Raw genomic sequence first — 19,763 nt, forward strand, 5'->3', positions numbered from 1 at the left:
GAACTTCGACCAATCAAAACTTAGATTAGTTCTCCTTTTTAAAAGTTACACCGCTGTACGTAGAAACTGCACATTCAAATTATATCCCGTGATTTGTGCGGTGACCTGCGGTGACCAATTTGTGCGTGAGTTCGTGGAAAATGGCTCATTTTTCGGTTGAACCTCCAAAGTATGTCAGTGCATCTCGTGTAGAAGAGGTTCTAAAGTATGAGGATCTAATTCCGGCCATTGAAAATGCTTTGGTAAACTTTTCCGCCCGCGAGAGCGGTGGAATTGTTCAACCTGTGCGCTCTGCTGTGCAAATGGAAGACCGTGGGTAAGCAAATCACGTGATATTAAATTGTTGCCCAGGATTTTTAAAATTTTAAGTGAGGACTGTCGTCTTCAATACCAGGGCAGGGCTCGAGGTACTCTCGTTCTATAATATAGCTGCATTATGTTACCCTCTTCCAGACGTGCAGTTAGTTCGCATAAGTTAAGAATGACGAGCAGAAAAAAGGGGAAAGGGGCTAGGGGAGGGGCTAGTCTGAAATTCAGCCGTCCTCTCGACTAGGGGAGGGGCCCAAAAATATAAAATTAATAATGTATGGCTCAATTTTAATGTTAATGTTTGTTGGTCAATTCCCCACCCCGGGGCACACAGAAACATACAATTCCCCACCCCCAGGACACACTATCCCACTATCCCCATTTTATGTACAAAATAATAACAACAATATGGATTTCTGTATAAATAGCAAAAAACAGATGCTTTTTCTCAAGAAAACTTAAATGCAAGAAACTGAAGAAAAGACTTTAACCCGGATTTCCTCTACAGAAAGCATCTTTGAACCAGCCACTGTCGTATTTTAAATATGGCACATACACACAAGATGGACCCAAAACAAATTGACAGCAGCAGTTTGAAGTAGTTCTTGATAGCTTAGCCAGTTTGGTGTCAGTGCAACTTTTAAATTATGTTAACTTTACCTGATAACTCAGATTGATACATTTTACTTCTATAGATTTCTTCTTGTCATGCCAGCATATTCAGCAAAGGACAATGCCCTTGCAGTCAAATTGATTACTGGTTTTCCAGAAAATGAAAAGCAGGGCCTTCCTTCATTCATTGGCAATATTATGGTCTTAGATTCCAGAAATGGTCTGCCACAGGCAGTAAGTGAGAACTTTGAATCATCTTGATTAATACAGAATTTTCAAAGGTTCAAGTATCATGAGAAACTTAACTAGGCAGGAGTACTTTTACTTCCTAATGGATGGAATGCTTGTCCATCACAGTTAGGGAACAGTCATTATTTAGAGGGTGGGGAGAACCTGTGCAAATAGTGCAATAGTCAATGATTTTTATGCAGGGAAAAAGAGGGGCCACATAAATTTATGCATGCATTTTTGGGAGGTTTAAGGGAGTGAGTGGATAAGAGAGAGAGAGGGGGGGGGGGGGGTCAGCAAAAATATGCTCCATAAAAGGGGCATTTGAAAACCTTTGTTAAATTTACGCACATTTGAAACGCTTTGTTGAATTTGCATGCTATAAATGCATAACGTTAATAAAAATTTGTATTATTATTAACGGGAGGGCTCAGTAGAATTTGGACATAGCTTCCCTTCATTTGCACCGGCCTCCCTCCCCTCCCCCCCCCCCCTCTAAATAATGACCGGTCATTTCCAGCCTGGGCTTGAATCCAAACCTCTTGATCCCAAGTCTAACATTACAGGATCATGTCACTGTTGGAAATGCCCTTTTGCCTGTGATCCCAAGTTTTTTGTTTTACTCCCAGTGTGGTTCAGAAAGCTATACGAGGCCTTTTCAACTTTTTATGCTCAGTTTACTGATTCAGAGTTCCATTGATGTGATTGAATTAATTTTTATTTAAAGATCGTAGATGGCATTACCATCACAAACATGCGGACTGCAGCAGCCTCAGCCGTTGCAACCAAGGTGAGGAAAGAGAAAGATTTGAATAGTTAATAATGCCAAACTAACAGTTACCTGACTGTTCTGTTGATCTAATGTTCTAATGATCTGTCTTTTTTGTAATTTTCAGTACCTTGCTACTAAGGATGCTCAAGTGTTGTGTATCCTGGGATCTGGTGCCCAGGGGAGAAGTCATGTCCATGCCCTTAAGCATGTGAGACCTTTCACTGAGGTACATGAAGTGACTGCTTATGACAACACCAATTATAATTATAATGCATAGGACCTCCAGTAAAGTGTCAACTTGGGAGAGGTGTTTGTTTATAGGAGGTTACAAGTGCAGTGTTTGCACATGGCTGGTATCATGAATAAGTCAGTCCCAGTGTAGAAGGTATAGATAACTATTTTCACAATTAGACAGCAAGCTTGAAGTTTCTATTGGCTGATTGTTAGGTAGGGGGAAAGTCCCAAGTCAACTAGTGAACGTCAATAGAAACTGAGAACGAGCTGTCTAATTGCTTGAGCTAGCATGAGCCAGAGACCAATCTTTTCAACAAAAAGCTCAGTGAAAGTAGTTTATATATAGTTATGTAATGTCTGGTTTGTAATTTTGGCAATTATACTGGTGCACCCTCACAGGGCAGTCTATCAAAAATTAGATGACCCTTGGGTAGCCAATCAGATTGCGAGTTTTTTTAGCTTTCCACTCCCAGGGGAGTACTCGGGATTTTAAGTGACAGGGATGATCGAATGGGGGCAAAAATCAAGGCTCGAAAAAATCCCTTAACCAAAAATGAACCTCCAAGAAATCAACAGCTGCAAAACACGTTTGTTTGTACTTTATTTACAGAACTACGCAGCCAAAGCACTACCATAAATCTTAAGATCATTTTATATACCGTAATGATTCGATTTAGCGCCCTCCTTCCAAAAAGCGCCCCCTTCCGAATAACCGCTCCCCTTCGAATGTGTTTTTGTAAATAAGCGCCCCTATTCCAATAAGCGCCCCCATTCTAACAAGCGTCCCCATGCTCCATTCTTAAAAGTGTCCCTATTCTAATAAGCGCCTGCTATTGCGGATAACTGCCCCTACTGAAGTCATCGACGTCGAATAGATAAACGCATGATGAAAATTTACCGTACCGTACATGTATATAATTATTTACTGCTAAAATGAACAATTCTTTTAAAAGTAGCGGAACTTTCAACAATTTGCTAATATTTATTTAAGTTTTGTTTTGAACATTTGGTTGTTTCTCCAAAAATTAAATAAGCACCCTGTCTCGAATAAGCGCCCTCCCTTGACGTGCCAAAAGTAGATAAGCGCCCCGGGTGCTAAATCGAATCATTACGGTAACAAAAAGAAACCTACTTAAATCAAAAAAATACTTGTCAAATTTTCTACCCAAAAAAATCCCTGAATCGAAACTTTTAAACCCAAAAAAATCCTTCTATCATCCCCGTCACTTGAAATCCCAAGTACCCCTCCCCCCTGGGTATCCACTATGGGAGGTGCCTGTAAGTTCCACTAGTAAATTTTAAAGTGCTACTATGACCAAAATTTTTGTTTCTCTTTTCGTCTTTTTCTAAAGTCAATTTGTTCAATAAGTCTATATTTAACTAGTGCGCTAGAATTTAGAACGTTGCGAGCAATATAAGCCTTGAAATAGCTTGCCGAAAATCGTGGAAAACCCGTCCGTCATTACTCGGACGTCTAAAGTGAGCCAGCGACTGTACTGAAAAGCGGATTTACGCATGAGTTGGTCCGTGACGTCATATGCGCATCGTCGCTTCGAGCTTCGAGTGTTCCAAGAGAGAATATACTGAGAATTAACAGGGTTATAAAAGATATTTCTTCGACAAATTCATCGTCTAGTTTGCCCGGTGGCGAAACCCAAGAGAGCCGCAACGAAGAGACATTGCAATTTTGCGGTATCGTTTCTTATAATGAGAATTTAAAGCCGTTTGACGTCGGTCTAAAGGGCAATGTTTGTATGCAAATACTTCAATATTTATTTCATTCGATGAGGTTTTGGCGCTGTATGCCTACAACGAAGCTGCCGTCTTCTTGTCCAATCGAAGAAGCCTCGAAGAACGAAGAGGAACGGCGATTCATGGACTACATACGTTTGAATACATGGTATGATGAGAACGACATTGAATAGTTAGGATAAAATGTCTGCAATGTTTGAATTAATAGAGAGCTCTGCATATCAGCATATATATACATGTAGGTTGCTATTGCCGTTTGCGAAGGATTGAAATGATCTTTACTGTTGTTTTCATTCTTGTAATCTATCATACACGCCATGGGCATAAAATCTATGTCAGCTGTTTATTCCGAAAAAAGCTTTATAAACATGAAATAATGTAAAATTTATACAGAAAAATTAAAGTCAACAAGATGGTGCAGGTGACCAATGGATTGAGCTCCTTGAGTTTTATACAGTTTTACCTTCCTTGACTACAATACAGGTAATAAACCTTTTTAAAACTAAGTGTTTTAATGGGTAATAACACTTCAGACAGCCAGCATTCAGTATTCCTGTTTCTTAAAATAAGAAAACCATTTGAATGCTGTATAGAGTCCTTCACTCTATATTTTACTGATAATGTTATGAAACTGTCCCACAAGTAGCAGCAAAACTGGGTAGGAGTAGTTTTTCTTATTTATTTCACCCATTTGTTTTCCTCTTGGCCCCGTGATTTTTTGATGATAAAAATAACTGAAACAATATATGCACAGCATGGGAACAAGTAAAATAATATTAAGGGTATAAAGTTTTAAGTTCATAAACGGGAACACCTGGACCTCAAACAAACACTGGGACCTTGATCAAACGTTTCCAGTTTTGAACCGGCATTTAAATGAAGCCTGCGTTGAGTCGGGGTCTGGCATCTACTCAAGAAAATATTTTTTTTATGGTATCATATGCAATATGACAGTGGCTCTTTCTAGAGAATATCACTGGCAGTACATTGTGCATCTGCAGTATGTGTATGTGATTGAGAGTTCAATGTTGGGACTAATCTTGTGTCAACTTAACGTGACTGTAAACAAGCCAGCTCCGCGTGTACCACCCTATTAAAATAAATTGCTCCCTTGATGCAAAAAGGCAAAGTCTGTATGCAAGCCTGCTTGCCCATTAGGCCAACGCATATCTTGGTTTAAGTAGGATTAAGCAACCTGGATGAGATGGAAGTACAATTGCATCACAGGTTTAACCTCCCCACTACCCCCACATACATGTAATGACACTGATCTGGGCTCACACCTGAACAGCTTTATTCAGAGTCTTGCACACTGACCATTAGGTTACTGCACCTAAATCAAAACAACTACCCCATTGCTATGCAACATTTTTATTTATGGTACAGGTTTGACTGTATTTGTTGTCGGCTCGCGCAGTTCGTGTATACTCTTTAAATAAATACATATATAATGGTTGCAAGGGTCCTGTGTGACCTCAAAATTGCCCCTTTGTTACAAAAAGGCAAGGTCTGCATGCAAGTCTAGTTGCCCACCAAGCAACTAAACTTGCATGCCCTCGTCACACCATCACTTTGCCAGTTCCCATTCTACACTTGGAGAGGAGGCACCATGAGAGTAGTCTTGCCCAAGAACACAGCACAATGACACCAGTAAGAGTCCACACCTGAACCGCTTGATCCGGAGTCCGACAACTTACACTTAGGCCACCTCACCTCAATCAATACAACATTTTTATTTATGGTACAGATTTGACTGTACTTGTGTTAGAAATTATGATGGATCAGCAGCTCAGGGGTTCTTTGGCACATTCACATAATTTATTGTTGACTACTACATTCTTAACTTATGAACAAAAAGAGCATGCCAAAAATAAATATATTGCAAACTTAAAATAAAGAGTAGCTAGGATTTCAAAGGTGCTCTGTTGCACACAGCATGAGTGATTGGCACAGGTCATAATAATATTATAGCTCATGGCCCCTGTTGTACTTAAATATAATAAAGATATACTGAGTAAAATCCGGATAGCATGTATGTCTCTGAGACAGGCTAACACTGTTCTATCCTGAGATTACTTCTCAAAAAATGTTTATGAATACTATAACTGCACAATGAAGTACAGTCCTACTGTAGTGTTTTATATTGCATGGCAGAAATAAACAAGTGACCAACACTGAAGACGTGCTGGTGAGTTTATTAAGACTACAGTGTATACAGAGGACTACAATGGAAACATTTTCAGTACATATAATCAGTAAAAAGATATTGCTAAGCTTTGCATCCTCTGTATGTACTTTCACATAATGTACCGCCTCGTGCGAATTTATTTAAGTTTATTTGTACAATAGAGGATATAATTCAGGAACATACAGGCCGATTTGCCCAAAAATTACCTTTTTGACATGAAGTATTTACAATAAATTTAAAAATGACTATTCTAGAACACGAGAGCTTGAGCAACAGAAGTAAATTACGCCACTCGCCCAATGTTTTGCTTCTAAAAAGGAGCGAATACAGTAAACTCACTGTAGATAATTCGAAGCGTTCTATTCTATTCACTTCCCTTGGATAGTTGAAGAAGTTAACCTCACAATGGTTGCAGGGAGAAATATCTATAAAGCATTTCCAAGAGTACAAGTTTCCCTCAAAGTTATCAGACGATCTATTATTCATCTTGCGTGGTTCGGGCGAGTTAAGATGTCACGAAATTCCGCCTCTTGAAATGTTTTATGCCACTATGTTGTGCAAAAGTGACCTGGAGATGCCTTGAAGTATGTTCAAAAAACATTTGCGCAGTAGATACGGCTTCTACATCACTACAGATTAAAAAGAAAACCAATGTTTTTCCAGATCAGTCACTCCAGCCTTCGAAGAAGCCATTTTGTTGATGCGCATATGACGTCAGCATGCTCTCGCCCCAACTAGTTCCAGATCTCTATTTGGTCCTCGGACATTTTTGAATCTAGTAATGGCGGCAAGCCAATGCCGAAGTTTACGCGTGAAATAAGTGGTCTTCCAATTCGAATTTGAACTTAAAATTTGGCAAGGTTACTATTTAATGTAAGTACTTTCAAAAACCGAAGAGAAAAGGGAAGGTAAAATTTTGATCATAGTACCACTTTAAATTAATATGAAATGTCACTTCATTAGGTCAGAATATGGAGTAGAACCTTTGCCAATGCACAGAAGCTTGCTGAGGAGGTTGGTGCCAAAGCTTGTGCTACAGTTGAAGAGGCTGCATCAGGAGCTGACGTTATAGTGACTGCTACGTTAGCAACAAATCCTATTCTGTTTGGAAAGTGGGTCAAGCCTGGAGCTGTAATAAATTGTGAGTGATCTTTTTAATATCTGGATTTAACTTACCAGTAATCAGGAATTTAGCTTCAGTGCCAGTGGTACTACAGTCTGCAGCATGGTAGCACAGGTGTTCCAAGCTCGTGATACCAAAAATATATAACTGTTAATTGATTTATTTAGTTTACATATAGGCACTATACACTACGAGTGCACGGAACGTGACTATGTCTTGAAAGCGATTTTGTGGTACAATGCAGGATTGTTTTGAGAATGCGGTGTTATGGTTCAATATGTCAGCCGTTTGGAATTTGAGTGCTCTATAAAGCAATGTATGGAGTTCAAAACAGCGTTCTATTTGAAAGCTTAATGGGGTGAAATTTTGCCTTTATTTTAATAATATAAAGTTAATGAACTCACCTGATTTGGTTTCTGTAGTCCTTTTGGCTAGTTTTGGCATTTTAGGGTGATTTTGCCATTCATATCACTTCCTTCTGCCTTATGAAGGAAGTGACGTGAATTACATGAATGGTTAGCAGTCATCTCTGATGTGGAAACCTGAATTGCTTTAAGTGCTGATCGGCTAGGTAACTTGAGGCTCAGAAACAGCCATATTTCTCCAAAGTTCATTAATTGATGTCAATAATTACCGGTGATTAATTAATTAATTTATTTATTTATGTTACACAGCTGTTGGTGCACCTCGGCCAACATGGAGAGAGCTGGATGATGAGATAATGCACAACAGTTTTATAGTGGCAGACAGCACTGAAGCAGCTATGGAGGAAGCTGGAGATGTCATTCTTTCCAAGGTCAGTGAGTTGGAAATTCTCTTAATGAACTCAGAGGTTTGGTGGCATAGTGGTTGGCATGTGAACTCCAGACTGAGAGTTCTGAGTCCAAGGTTGGCACGGCAGGGGCATTGCGTTGTGTTTAAAAGACAATGGCAACACAATCCCTTGGTGCTGACACATGAAGGGACAATACTAGTGTTGCAGCAACATGTTGCAGCGATTTTGTGACCTGTCACAGCAACATGTCCTTGCAACATTGTAAACAAATTATTGTGATTTTGGCCCTGCTACATATCCCACCAACTAATGCTGGGAGTAATCCTGTGATGGACTAGCATCCCGTCCAGGGGGGAGTAGAAATACTCCTGATCACTTTGTGCTAGAGAAACCGGGATACGTTCTGGTCTGATGGCTGCTAGGCTCAACGTCAACATGGCCCCATAACGTGTCTTTCTGTGTCAGCAGCTTCACTCTCGTAATGCCTTGTTATATATGGCTGCCAAAGAGTATCTACGTGTAAATGAGTACTGGTGTGGGGTGGAGGGAGGAAACCTGCAATAAACTAGCCTCTCATCAAGGAGGAGTTTCATTGTAAACATCCTTGTTTCCTGCTACAGAAACTAGTATGAGAGCTATATGTTGGTTTTGAATAGCCACCTGGCTCTTGCACCCTCTGGGAACTGGAACAGACTCAACCCACTTTTAACTGGAAATATTTGTTCACCCAAACTGGGTCATCCTCAAATTAAGCTGTCATTAGATAAGTTTATTGCTCGAGACTAGTTTGAACATTTTAAGTTGATCTTTGAATTGATGTTTTCAATGTTCTTTGTATTACAAGGCAACAGTGTCTGGAGAGATTGGCGATGTGATTTCAGGAAAACTGGCTGTTCCTGAAGGAAAAATAAAGATCTTTAAATCTTTAGGTAAGTTGGAGATAACAGGAAAAGATTACAACCCTGGCCTGCATAATGCATAGTCAAATTTTGCACAGTGACACTATTTTAACAATAGAGTGATTCTGTCGAGGAACTATCGGCTGATAGTTGCCCCGCGGAAATTTGATGTTCTTAAAACAAATATTAGCCCGAGAAGCGAAGCTTCGAGGGCTAAAATGCTAGTTTTAAGAACATCAAATTTCCAAGGGGCAACTATCAGACCGATAGTTCCGAGACAGAAACACTCTATTGTCTTTATTGTTCACCACTAAATTTTCTTCCGCGCGCACATACAAAAACAAGCATCGTGAATTATTTTTACTTTTCAGGATAAAAAACGCAATTGAAAGCCGAAATTTAACAAACGAAACAAAACTAGACGAGAAACCCACTAAATGCAGTGAATTTGGTTGGGTTTTTTTGTCTGCAGGCAGCTTGTTTACAAAAAACAGTCACGGGCGGGCACTATCGATCCGGGCATTTTTCACGGGAGGGCACTATGGGCTGATAGTGCCCTCCGGCGGACGGGCACTATCGCGTCACGTGTTCAATTTAAACCAATCAGAATCGGAGAAAAATTAGTGGTGAACTATAATCTTAAGTAGTGGTGAGTATTGTAGTGACGAGACCACCCTAGCCTGTTATTCCACAGGTTTTTTTGTTACTTAAATGCTCCAAAAAGATCGTCATCAGTGGCTGTGAAGCCAGATGTCATTAGCTAGTAAATACTCTACAGTATGATTGAGTCTATAGCAATAGTAGAAATAAAGTGACAGAGTTATGCTGTCCATTAACCCAACCATACCATTACAGAGTTGCCACAGGTCAGGAAAATTGGTTAGGGAAATATAAAATTCTTCAAGGTCAGGCAAAAGTCAGGAATTTTATTTTGGGTCAGAGAAAATTGGAATATAACACCGCAAATTCCATGCAATTGATGGTGGGCAGAAACATTTCAGTTCCGGCAATGTGATCTCACAATGTTTTTTCTCTTGGAAGTGGAGGCTGGAGGCCGCTGCTATATCTGACATTTTGTATATATTTTTGTCTCTGGTCAGAGAATTTTGAAAACTGATGTCTGTGGCAATCATGCATTAGTTATGGTGTCCGTTAACCACACCCTATCACACCATTATAAAGGGTAGAGTGGGGCTGTGTGGTTTTATGTTACAAATATTATTATTTGAAATGAATATATGAAATTCATATATTTGTCCTGCAGATAGACATTTTAAGCAAATGACGGATCATCGCAGTAATGTACTCAACTTAAGCAGTTGAGAAAAGCAAGCCTGAAAAAAAATTCAGGCTTGAACGGGAATCGAACCCATGACCTCTGCGATACTAGTGCAGCGCTCTAACCAACTGAGCTATTAAGCCAACTGGGAGCTGGTCAATTTTGAGTTTGTAATAATCCCGTGGATGGAGAAGATATAAAATGAATGTATGAAATTCATATATTTGTCCTGCGGATATACATTTTAAGCAAATGAAGAATTTTATATGAATTTCATATATTCATTTCATATCTTCTCCATCCACTGGTATATTACGAACTCACAATTGACCAGCTCCCAGTTGGCTTGATAGCTCAGTTGGTTAGAGCGCTGCACTAGTATAGCAGAGGTCATGGGCTTGCTTTTCTCAACTGCTTAAGTTGAGTACATTACTGCGATGATCCTTCATTTGCTTAAAAAATATTACTATTGTTCTACATTTTTTAATCTTTCTAGGCATGGCTGTGGAAGATGTCGTATCTGCTAATTTAGTGTTGAGCAAACTCAAAGAAGGTGGAGCTCCTCTCAGCACACTATAGCCAATGACCATAATTTCTTTGTTAGGGGGAGGGAGGGGATAAAAAATCATGCCACAAGTGCTTCAAAAGTATATTACAACAACGTTATTAGTTTCTAAAGATGCAGTGGTAGGCAAGTGAAACACTTAGTTAACTATCAACTGAAAGTTGACAAAGGTTAATAAACTGCTTTAGCAAACTTGGAAAAGCTGACTTCTTGAGTGTTATCGGTAGCTCTTTGTTGGAGCACACTTTGCTCCAATGAAGAGATAAATGTTCGAAACATCATCTTTTCCAAATTCGTTATGGCGATTTATTCTCCTCTATCAACTTTGAGTTGATAATCAAATAAGTATATTAGTCAAAAGTCTCTATTTTATCAAAAAAATGTATATTCACAAATTTTAATAATGAAATACTGGAGATAAGGCATTATTCAGCAGGTTGATGTGCATGACAGCAGTGTGTCTAGTGTAGCAGCTCTCATAAGCTTGTCATTCTACTGGTCCTCTAGTGTAGTAGTTGCTATTGTTTTTGGTGGCCAGAGGTGTTGTTCCAGTGGTTTGTTTGATTGTTCTCTTGAAGAAAAGAGAGCCATTTGTGAGACCTTGAAGAGCTCAGCTACCTGCTACCCGACCAACATTAACATGTATGTTGGTGGTTTGTCGCTGGAATCTCAATAGTATGTCTGTGATATGTTGGTTTGATGGTGGTATGTAACTAGTGTAAAGCCGTACCCCTCCCCTCAAAAGAATGGGGGAAAGAAGTGGAGGGGGGGGGGGTGGCTGTACATGGGCTAGTCACCATTATGTTGGTGATATGTCAGTGGTATGTAAGTAATGTTTCGGTCAAAGGTTTAAAAATGAAAACAACTGTTGCAACAGCCTTCCACTGAGCCTTTCCAAAATACGTTTAATGATTTTACAACTCTTCACATAAACTACCTAATCTAAGTAAGAAAGAAGGGGAAAACATGCATCACTGTTGCCAACCTACCGGTACATGTAAATATTTTTGTTACATATCCACTAAGGACAGGCCTGGCCATTATCGACTACTTCCAATGACTATGAATACTAAGAGAACTCGGTTATGTTCTAAATGTAGCTATATTGTGCAAATCGTTCCTAATGAGTATTTGGTTCTTGATGCTCGATATCTTTTTCCTCGGCGTCAAGGGCGTAACCCTCAGATGAACCATGTTCAGCTACAGACTTACAGTAGTCAATCTTCCACACTCTATCCCTGTGGGGGGAGAAGTGGCAGTAAGTGAGAAATTTATGCAGATAACTGCCATAAAACCTTAATACTTATTAATGTATTATCTATAGCGTCTTTTTATAAGATTCGATCAACAGCGCTTCAGTTACAAGCTGTAAAAAGAAGAGTTAACCTATTATACAAATGTACTATGACCTGAAATATTTTAAAGTACTCAAATTGTAGGTGATCTCAAAAAGTAACAACTGTTAAAATTGTTAAAGGCATCACTACAAAAGGTGCATTCTAATATCACAATTTTATCGTGTTTACAATTTGAACGCCATATACACACTGCGTGCTTTGCGGTCATTGCTTGGGCCGGTGGTCTAACCCTGACCTGACCTGAACAAATGTGTGAATTACCAGTGCAATGCGCAAATACAATGTGTAATGAATAGAATGGCAAGTGATGTCAGTCAACATGATAGGGATAAACAACTTTGAAGATAGACCATCGCAATGTTAGGAAGGTTTAGAAATATTTTAGAAGTATTAATAGTGCAATTAAAATGTATTTTTTTTTTTTTCAAAAAAAAGTGAAGCGAGTGAAATGTACTCACATTAAACACGACTAAACGCGTGCACTCAATTAATCATTTAAAAAATAAAATGTTTGCTAAACGGTCAATTTTGGGATTTACGGGAGGGGCAGGTTAGGATAACACCGTTCTGACTGAAAAGTGTGACTGTTACCACAGTTTTTGCTCATTGAAATTGTTAAGAATTTTATCCCATGTGCCTATTCGGATAACAACGATTCATTATCATAGCAAAACCTTGAAATGAGAAATCAAGGAGGGGGTGTACGTGCCCTATCTTAATTTACTTGTTCCTCTATTGACCCACCCTGGCCTATCTGAGCCCACCTTTAAAATCCCATATACCTCCTTTATCTAGCCTGTGAACAGTCTCCCCAGTGCGGGTAAGAGCGAAAAGACTTGGTCAAGGAGAAACTCCCACTTCCCTTTGTCTACCCCTATCTCTTCACCTTATTCCCGGCAAGTGAGTATGTTTCTCACTGTTTGTAGGCCATTGCTTCTCTTGACAGTCCTGCCCTTCGTCTAGCGAAGCCCTTTAACGGAAACGTCTTCACTCTACCTCCTCCCCTAGTCTAAAACTCTCCTTTAATTGACCTTCTTTAGTTAGGTGAGGTAAAGTCTACGTTGAGCCAAGTGGCCCATACAGCCGGGGCTTTTCCCGGCTTGTGTAGCATTAAGCGACTAGAAAATATTCCTACTCCCCCCTGGATGGAATGCTAGTCCATCACAGGGTTACCTCCCAGCATTAAAGTCGCCGGTACCCATTTATACACCTGGGTGGAGAGAGGCACTATGAGAGTAAAGTGTCTTGCCCAAGAACACAACACAATGGTCCCGGCCAGGGCTTGAACCCGGATCGCTCGATCCGGAGTTCAGCGCGCTAACCATATTAAAGGCCATGGCGCCTCCCACCCTTCTTTAGTTGGCCTAGTAAGCCATCGGCATAGTAAAGTTACCTTTTCTCGGGGACGAAGTAGCTGTTGATGCCAGTAATGTAAAACCGCTGGTCTCTCTGCACTGCATACTGGAAGTCATCTCCGGGGGCGTTAAGGTTATGCGACTGGTGACAATTCGCGTGGTCAAAATCCTCGTCGTTGCAGCATTTGAACTTGAAGCGCCGATCTCCAGCCACGTAGATACTGTCAATTCCTGTGCAAACAAGGAAGGATGGTTAACCTTTAAATTATAAACAAAACGGTTTTATATTAAACAATTTGCAGTAATGTGCAGCTACGCCGAATGTATTTCTTTTAATAAAAATAAAAAAACACACTGCGGTGACAAACATGACAAGACAACGCATGTCGGAAAAAACTTGGATTTAAGAACTTAACGTTTCGTATTGTAATCTTTTCAACGGTCACTTCTGAAGATGTATGTTGTAACATACGAAACGTTACGTTCTTAAATCAAAGTTTTTTCCGACATGCGTTGTCTTGTCATGTTTGTCACCGCAGTTGGTTTTTTTTTTTATTTTATTTAAGTTAAAATGGCGTAAGAATAGTAATGTTTTTCTTTTAATTATTTTTACGGTGATAGTTCGAACAGAAAGCTATTAGAGATGCAATCATGTGACACTTAAAGGTAAATATTTTGAGCGACCTCCTCCCCGTACAGCAAGTTTGTTCCGATGCCCCTCCCCTCCCCTTTCCCCTCGCCCCCTCTAAAGTCCCACCAGCCCCCTCTTAGCAGGAGGGCATTTTGCGTGCGCATGCGTCGATATGGACTAGTGCGCACGACAGAGAAGTTCTGCTATCGATTGTTTACATATTTTCCACAATTTATGGCCTAATTTCTAGCTCAAAATGAAACGTGTTTTAAGTTTTACTTGCTGTATACAATACTAAGAGTCCTTGCTTTATCTTCTGACAACAACAAGCAAAGTTTGGTGTCGGCGTGCTGTTTATCTGATCGACTTTGGCTATGTGTATTAAACATTGCACGTGGACAAAATGGCGACCGAATGTCGAGAACCTAAATACCTTGCCCATGTTTTTAATAGCCGGAAGATCTAAACGGACAAAGCGCTACGGCTACTTAGTACTAAAGTAAAAAACAGCAATTTTAACTATACGATGTTATAATCAAGTATCCCGGGTTTGAGCGAGTGGTCATGATTTTGTTCAGATTTGTCATAAAACTACAATTTAGTCGTTCTCACAATGCAAAAATCTCAAAATCTAGCCTTGATCTCCAGCGTCTACCGATGATATATGGAGCCTGAAGTACTTAAACTATCGTCTAATGCTGCGAAGGTAGCGTTAAAAAATGGTCAATTGTGGAAATTTTTAGCTTTCTTTAACGTACGTTCTCGCTGGTTTATCCTAACAGAGAAACTATCGTTTGTGATTATTTCCTTAAACGTGAGCATTGGTCAAAATAACTTCACATTTCGATGATACCACAATTATTCTGTTGAACAAGAAAATAATTACTGCGATCGGTCTTAATTTTAAAGTGTTATGGTAATTCTTTGCTGGTAGACTATTTGTTTACATTTTACTATGTTAATTAGTACATTTTTGGCTCCTTTATCAAAATCTAGCCTTGATCACCAGTCAAAAAATAGCATGAAACGAACAAGCTATATATATATTTTTCAGAAACGTTTTAATAACTGCTGTATAAAATGTCTTAAGAAATAATTTTTAACTATAAACAATGTTATTTTCAATTTTTCATTCAACGTTTATTTCATTAAGTTTGATGTTTATTTTGTTATAACGGCTGTTTTACTTCTGTGTCGCCTAAATGTGTTTTAAAGAACTGCAGTTCTTGTTCCAGGAAACCCTGTAGCCAGTCGAGGGCAAGTTGGCTTTGCTTTGGAGTCATCAGTGAGCTGCATTATCATGTGCAGAACACCCAAACATGTCGTTCCCCTCAGGGAAAACCCTTTTCTTTGGTGGCCGTCCCTTTAGGCAAAAAATCACCCGACAAGCTATAATATTGCTCGCACTCTGCCTGTATTACAGCAATTGATTTGATGTGAAGTTTTGATCCTAATATATCACACTCCAGCACACGGATAAATGTTTTCCTCTTTTTACGGCCTGTTTAATTTTTGTCGGTGAAGGCTTTCCTACCTGTCCCACATATTTTTCCATTATTTGCAACAACGATCCCGAAGCTGGCCAGAAAATCTGCTTTATAAGAGCCTTGCCACACACAAAACACTTTTTCTTAGCGAAATTTAGGCCTATATTAAATTATGTGACGATAAACAGTACAAAAAACAAAGTTTGAATCTTCCGCGCCATTTTTATTCCCAAGATCACGCGGTCTTTGTACAGCGGTTGCACGCATGCGCACGCAAAATGCCCTCCTGCTCCCCCTCTTACCCAGAAAATTAAACGGAAACAAATAACTTTGATTTGACTTTAATAACTTTCATGGAAAACTTTGAAAAATCATCGAAAAGGTCATGGAAAATCAGAATTTCAAAAGCTCAAAAGAGTACGAACCCTGATAAATGCAGAGCTTTTCAACTCTTTCTTTTTAAAAATTGCGTTAGGCGTTGCTCTTTACCTGTTAAGAAACCGTGATTGGGGCAGTTGAAGTTAATGCCATGTCGTACATCATTGGCGTACCCATGAGTCCAGTGACAGTGTTGCTTGGAAGCCTCGTTGTAACCGCAACCGAATGCCCAAATACGGTCATTTTGGCAATCTCTGAAAACACTCTTCACGGAGATGATAGAGTCGCCTGAAAAGCAACGTCGACTAAACATTACAGGAGGCTGTGACAACATGAAAAACTCTATAAGGTCTAGTCTACCCTTAACCACAAACAAAAAAAAAACAAAAACAACGTTAAATCGAGCCTGGTTTACACAGGTATAAGTAAACACATGAAAGAAAACCACTTTTTTATTTTCTTGCGCTTGCAGATCAGTGAAAAAATTCTCATAAAGCCCATGGCTTTATAATTAAAGTTCACAAATAGAGAGTTAAGTTTTACAGATTATAAGCCCCCGCCTGTTGTAGAGCTTGTTTTCGGATCAATTTTGGTTTCTGGGAAACTGCTCACTTACCCCTCCCCAAACCTAACATTTTGCCCAAAGCGATAAGTAAGGGTTAATGTTAGGTTTGGGGAGGGGTAGGTGAGTAGTTTCCCAGAAACCTAAATTGATCCTTGTTTTCTATTTAACGTTGGAATGCTTTGAACCCTGAGATGTTAGTTTAACGACGAAAGGTTTTGTTTTGGGTTTCCTTTCGGGTTATGTTTTTAGAGTTGTATTATGTGCTGTTCTTGTACGCGCGAAAAATTTTCAGACACGGCTGATCCCAAAGATTTTTGAAACGCAAACTTACGCTACTAGTCTTGCTTTACCTTTAAATGTTTCTTACCTAGGTATTTTATCCAATATTTGTATTTGTCTTGTTACTCTGTACATTTGTATGGGTCTAAAAAGCCCTGATTGAGAGACTAACGATTAACGATAATTTTTTTTACCTTTAGTGCACTCAAAAAATAGTTTTCCCTGCCAGTCATTAGCCCACTTGTGATCTGCTGGTCGTGATGTGGAACAGTCGGGCGGATTTGGTGTGGGTCGCGGCGGATAAGGTTTATTAGACGGATAAGGTGTGGGTCGTTTTCGTCGGCTTCTCCTAGACTTTCTATATCCGTATCTAAATCTGTATCTGTACTTCTTACGCATACGGCTCCAGTATTTCGGGTCGTTTACTTTTTTATCGTCGTCCTCCTCCTCCTCTTCCTCAGGGACATCAGCTTCTTTAGGTTCTGTGTCGAGAGGTGAAGATTTGATGTCTTGCGTCTTTTCAGTGTCAGCCTTTTCGCCGAACACATAGGCGAGCCCCAGAACCACGATCAGTGCAAACAGAGTACTTTTACGGATCATTGTTTCCTGGAAATACGAAAACAATGGTAAACACGACAGTAAATAACTATCCACGCTCTTTTCTTTTTCTGTTTGACCCTGCTCTGTACCTATTCTATCAAAAGATAACTCGTAAGCAAAAAAGCACTTTTCCTTTTTATTTTGAGAACGTTCTTTGGCTTCTTATGCACAGTCAAGAATGTTTGGAGGCAGCTTGCTTTTGCATTTGAGTGACAAGAACGAATGGCCAATAAAGTGACGTCACCACTGTTAATGACGTCACATCCAATGGCGTCAGACGCTGCTGATGACGTCACTCAATTGAGAGCCTTTGGTACTCCTGTGCAACTTATTCACGGCTCTTAGGTGAATATACGTCATGAAAAAATGCTGATAACAATAAGTTGAAAAAGACGACGATACAGTCTCGAACAGTTAAGTTTTCAGTGGTAGCTTAATGCTGATAAATTATGGTAACGAGGAACCTGCTCTCCCTTTTTTGTTTTTTAGGTTTTTTGGAAATAACACTTTGTAATTTTCGCTTCAGTTATAACTTAAAATCGACTTTTACGTGTCAATAGGTCTAGATCGAAATTTGTCTCGTTTTACCTGGCCGAGGAGTTCGAATTCTGGGGACAAGAATGATCTAACTCATAAACGAGCTTGCGCAAAAAAGGTTGATTTAATACAATACCATCTGGGTACAAAAACTCGCTAATAGATGTTTACATATGTATGTAATTTTCATAAGATTTTTCATTAGTACATAAGAACTGTCGTCATGCCAAAATAAACAAGCCAAATCCTGGCGAATTAAACTGCCTAACAACCTTTCAGTTTAAATTCCTGCATATTATGCATTCCATTGACGCTTAGGAGCTGTATTCTTTTTTACTATGCATCAACTTTGTCAGTACTCTATGCTGATTTTATTTCATAAAGTAACTTAATGATTTTATTTTTACGCAGGAGTAATACTGATATCTGAAATCGCTGGGTGTAAGATAGCAAAAAGAAACAAATGTCTTCGAGAAAGCTTTATGGGCCTTGGACAAAGTTCAGTTTAAGTAAACATTTCCAAAAAATAGATCAGGAGTCTAATCTTAATGACAGCAGCAAAACTCACCGAAAACTCGAAATTTCGAACAAAACTGACCCTTTTCTTGATAAACCAGTGGGCTATAAGACGCCTTGCTAAAGAAAAGCTGTTTTCCAAAGAAATGTTACCGAATTCATTTTACTTTTTTGAACTCTTCTTTGGAATTTATTTACATTGCATTTAAATCTCAGTTCTTTCCTTTAAATTTCACAACTGAATGCTTAAATTTGTTAAAGAAGTGTTGCAAATGAAATCTTTTCCCCCTTCATTGTGCCTTTAAAAGTGCCAATAATTCATGTAAAGTAAAAAAAAAAAAACTTACTATATCCTAAACCATATCACGCATATGGTTTATCATACAGTCGGTTGTAGATGTTCGATTAACGGAGGAATTTATGCAGGCCAAAAGTATTAAAACTCATTTTAAGTCTTACCATGAATAGGAAAATTTGGGGTGTAAAAATTTGTCTGTGCCTAAACACACGTTACAGCCGGAATTCAACGAGTTACACCCCTAAACAAGGCTACTGAGTAAAGCATGCAGACTGAAGCTGTTATCTGAGGCACGCCTTGGAAAGCAGTTCAAATTAACTTTGCGAAGCTACATTTTTTTCGAGTTGTTAACAGCTCACACCAATACAACAAAACTAAATCATCCTTCAACTGGTTTAGTGCAAAATGATAAGAAAATGAGCTATCGTACCTTTAAAGATGGCGGACGAAGTATTGTACCAGAAAAGACCCTTTCCAAATCAGCTCAGCTACAGAAGCAGCCGAGATCGAATGAATCGAGCTTGCTACTCCTACGTAATATTAACATGCCACAGCCAAATGTTGACTGTAAATGTTGACATTGCAAACACTTAAAGCTGCATACATCAAACGTTTTTATCATATATTTTGTAGGAGTCAAAATAATATGGGAATGGATTTACGCAAATTGACTTTTTCCAGTCTAAATTAAAATGGCATTGTGAAATTTACCGACAAAGAAAATTGTTCAAGATCAAAGAGGCGCTCGCTAAAATTCTTTAATATAAAATGACGCTTAGCGAAAAAGTCACATAAATTACCCCATCGTCAATTTCAATGGGAAATTTTAACAACTTTCAGTAACGGTACAAGTATACATTATGCGTGCGCGTTTGCACGTATACGTACGCGCACACTTCTGCACAACATCACGAGGACGAAAGCATGTATGCACACGGAGCGGGCATGCAAATCATCCTCGTACGCAGTGTCTTCGTTCCCTTTGACCAATGGTAAGGAAACGAGCGACCCTGGAAAGTTCTG

General features: G+C 39.2%; 2 protein-coding genes across 2 annotated transcripts; one reads left to right on the forward strand and one right to left on the reverse strand.

The window, feature by feature from the left end:
* The first annotated feature begins 57 nt into the window (after window positions 1-57).
* LOC144633844 (ketimine reductase mu-crystallin-like) lies at window positions 58-12,620 on the forward strand. The gene is made up of 8 exons (XM_078492732.1): window positions 58-316; window positions 1,005-1,155; window positions 1,877-1,939; window positions 2,046-2,147; window positions 7,059-7,236; window positions 7,893-8,014; window positions 8,838-8,922; window positions 10,668-12,620. The coding sequence occupies exons 1-8, from the start codon at window positions 141-143 to the stop codon at window positions 10,748-10,750; spliced, it is 960 nt and encodes a 319-aa protein (XP_078348858.1). The 5' UTR covers window positions 58-140; the 3' UTR covers window positions 10,751-12,620.
* Window positions 11,622-19,322, reverse strand: LOC144633848 (dermatopontin-like). The gene is made up of 5 exons (XM_078492736.1): window positions 19,171-19,322; window positions 16,984-17,395; window positions 16,057-16,233; window positions 13,488-13,680; window positions 11,622-11,974 (listed from the first exon to the last, which is right to left on the reverse strand). The coding sequence occupies exons 2-5, from the start codon at window positions 17,387-17,389 to the stop codon at window positions 11,857-11,859; spliced, it is 894 nt and encodes a 297-aa protein (XP_078348862.1). The 5' UTR covers window positions 17,390-17,395; window positions 19,171-19,322; the 3' UTR covers window positions 11,622-11,856.
* Between the last annotated feature and the right edge of the window lie 441 nt (window positions 19,323-19,763).

The sequence above is a fragment of the Oculina patagonica genome, chromosome 12, assembly GCF_052425735.1.
Source record: "Oculina patagonica isolate OP01 chromosome 12, crgOcupat, whole genome shotgun sequence".
In the NCBI taxonomy this organism is placed as follows: Eukaryota; Metazoa; Cnidaria; class Anthozoa; order Scleractinia; family Oculinidae; genus Oculina; species Oculina patagonica.

Bases quoted from the DNA above. Each gene is read 5' to 3' on its own strand.
- LOC144633844 (XM_078492732.1), top strand. From the start codon at position 141: ATGGCTCATTTTTCGGTTGAACCTCCAAAGTATGTCAGTGCATCTCGT. The intron at 1,940-2,045 runs GTGAGGAAAGAG...TGTAATTTTCAG, and splicing joins CCTCAGCCGTTGCAACCAAG to TACCTTGCTACTAAGGATGC. The intron at 8,923-10,667 runs GTAAGTTGGAGA...TAATCTTTCTAG, and splicing joins AAAGATCTTTAAATCTTTAG to GCATGGCTGTGGAAGATGTC.
- LOC144633848 (XM_078492736.1), bottom strand. From the start codon at position 17,389: ATGATCCGTAAAAGTACTCTGTTTGCACTGATCGTGGTTCTGGGGCTC. The intron at 13,681-16,056 runs GTAAAGAGCAAC...TTGTTTGCACAG, and splicing joins CAATCACGGTTTCTTAACAG to GAATTGACAGTATCTACGTG. The intron at 11,975-13,487 runs GTAACTTTACTA...CTCCCCCCACAG, and splicing joins TACTTCGTCCCCGAGAAAAG to GGATAGAGTGTGGAAGATTG.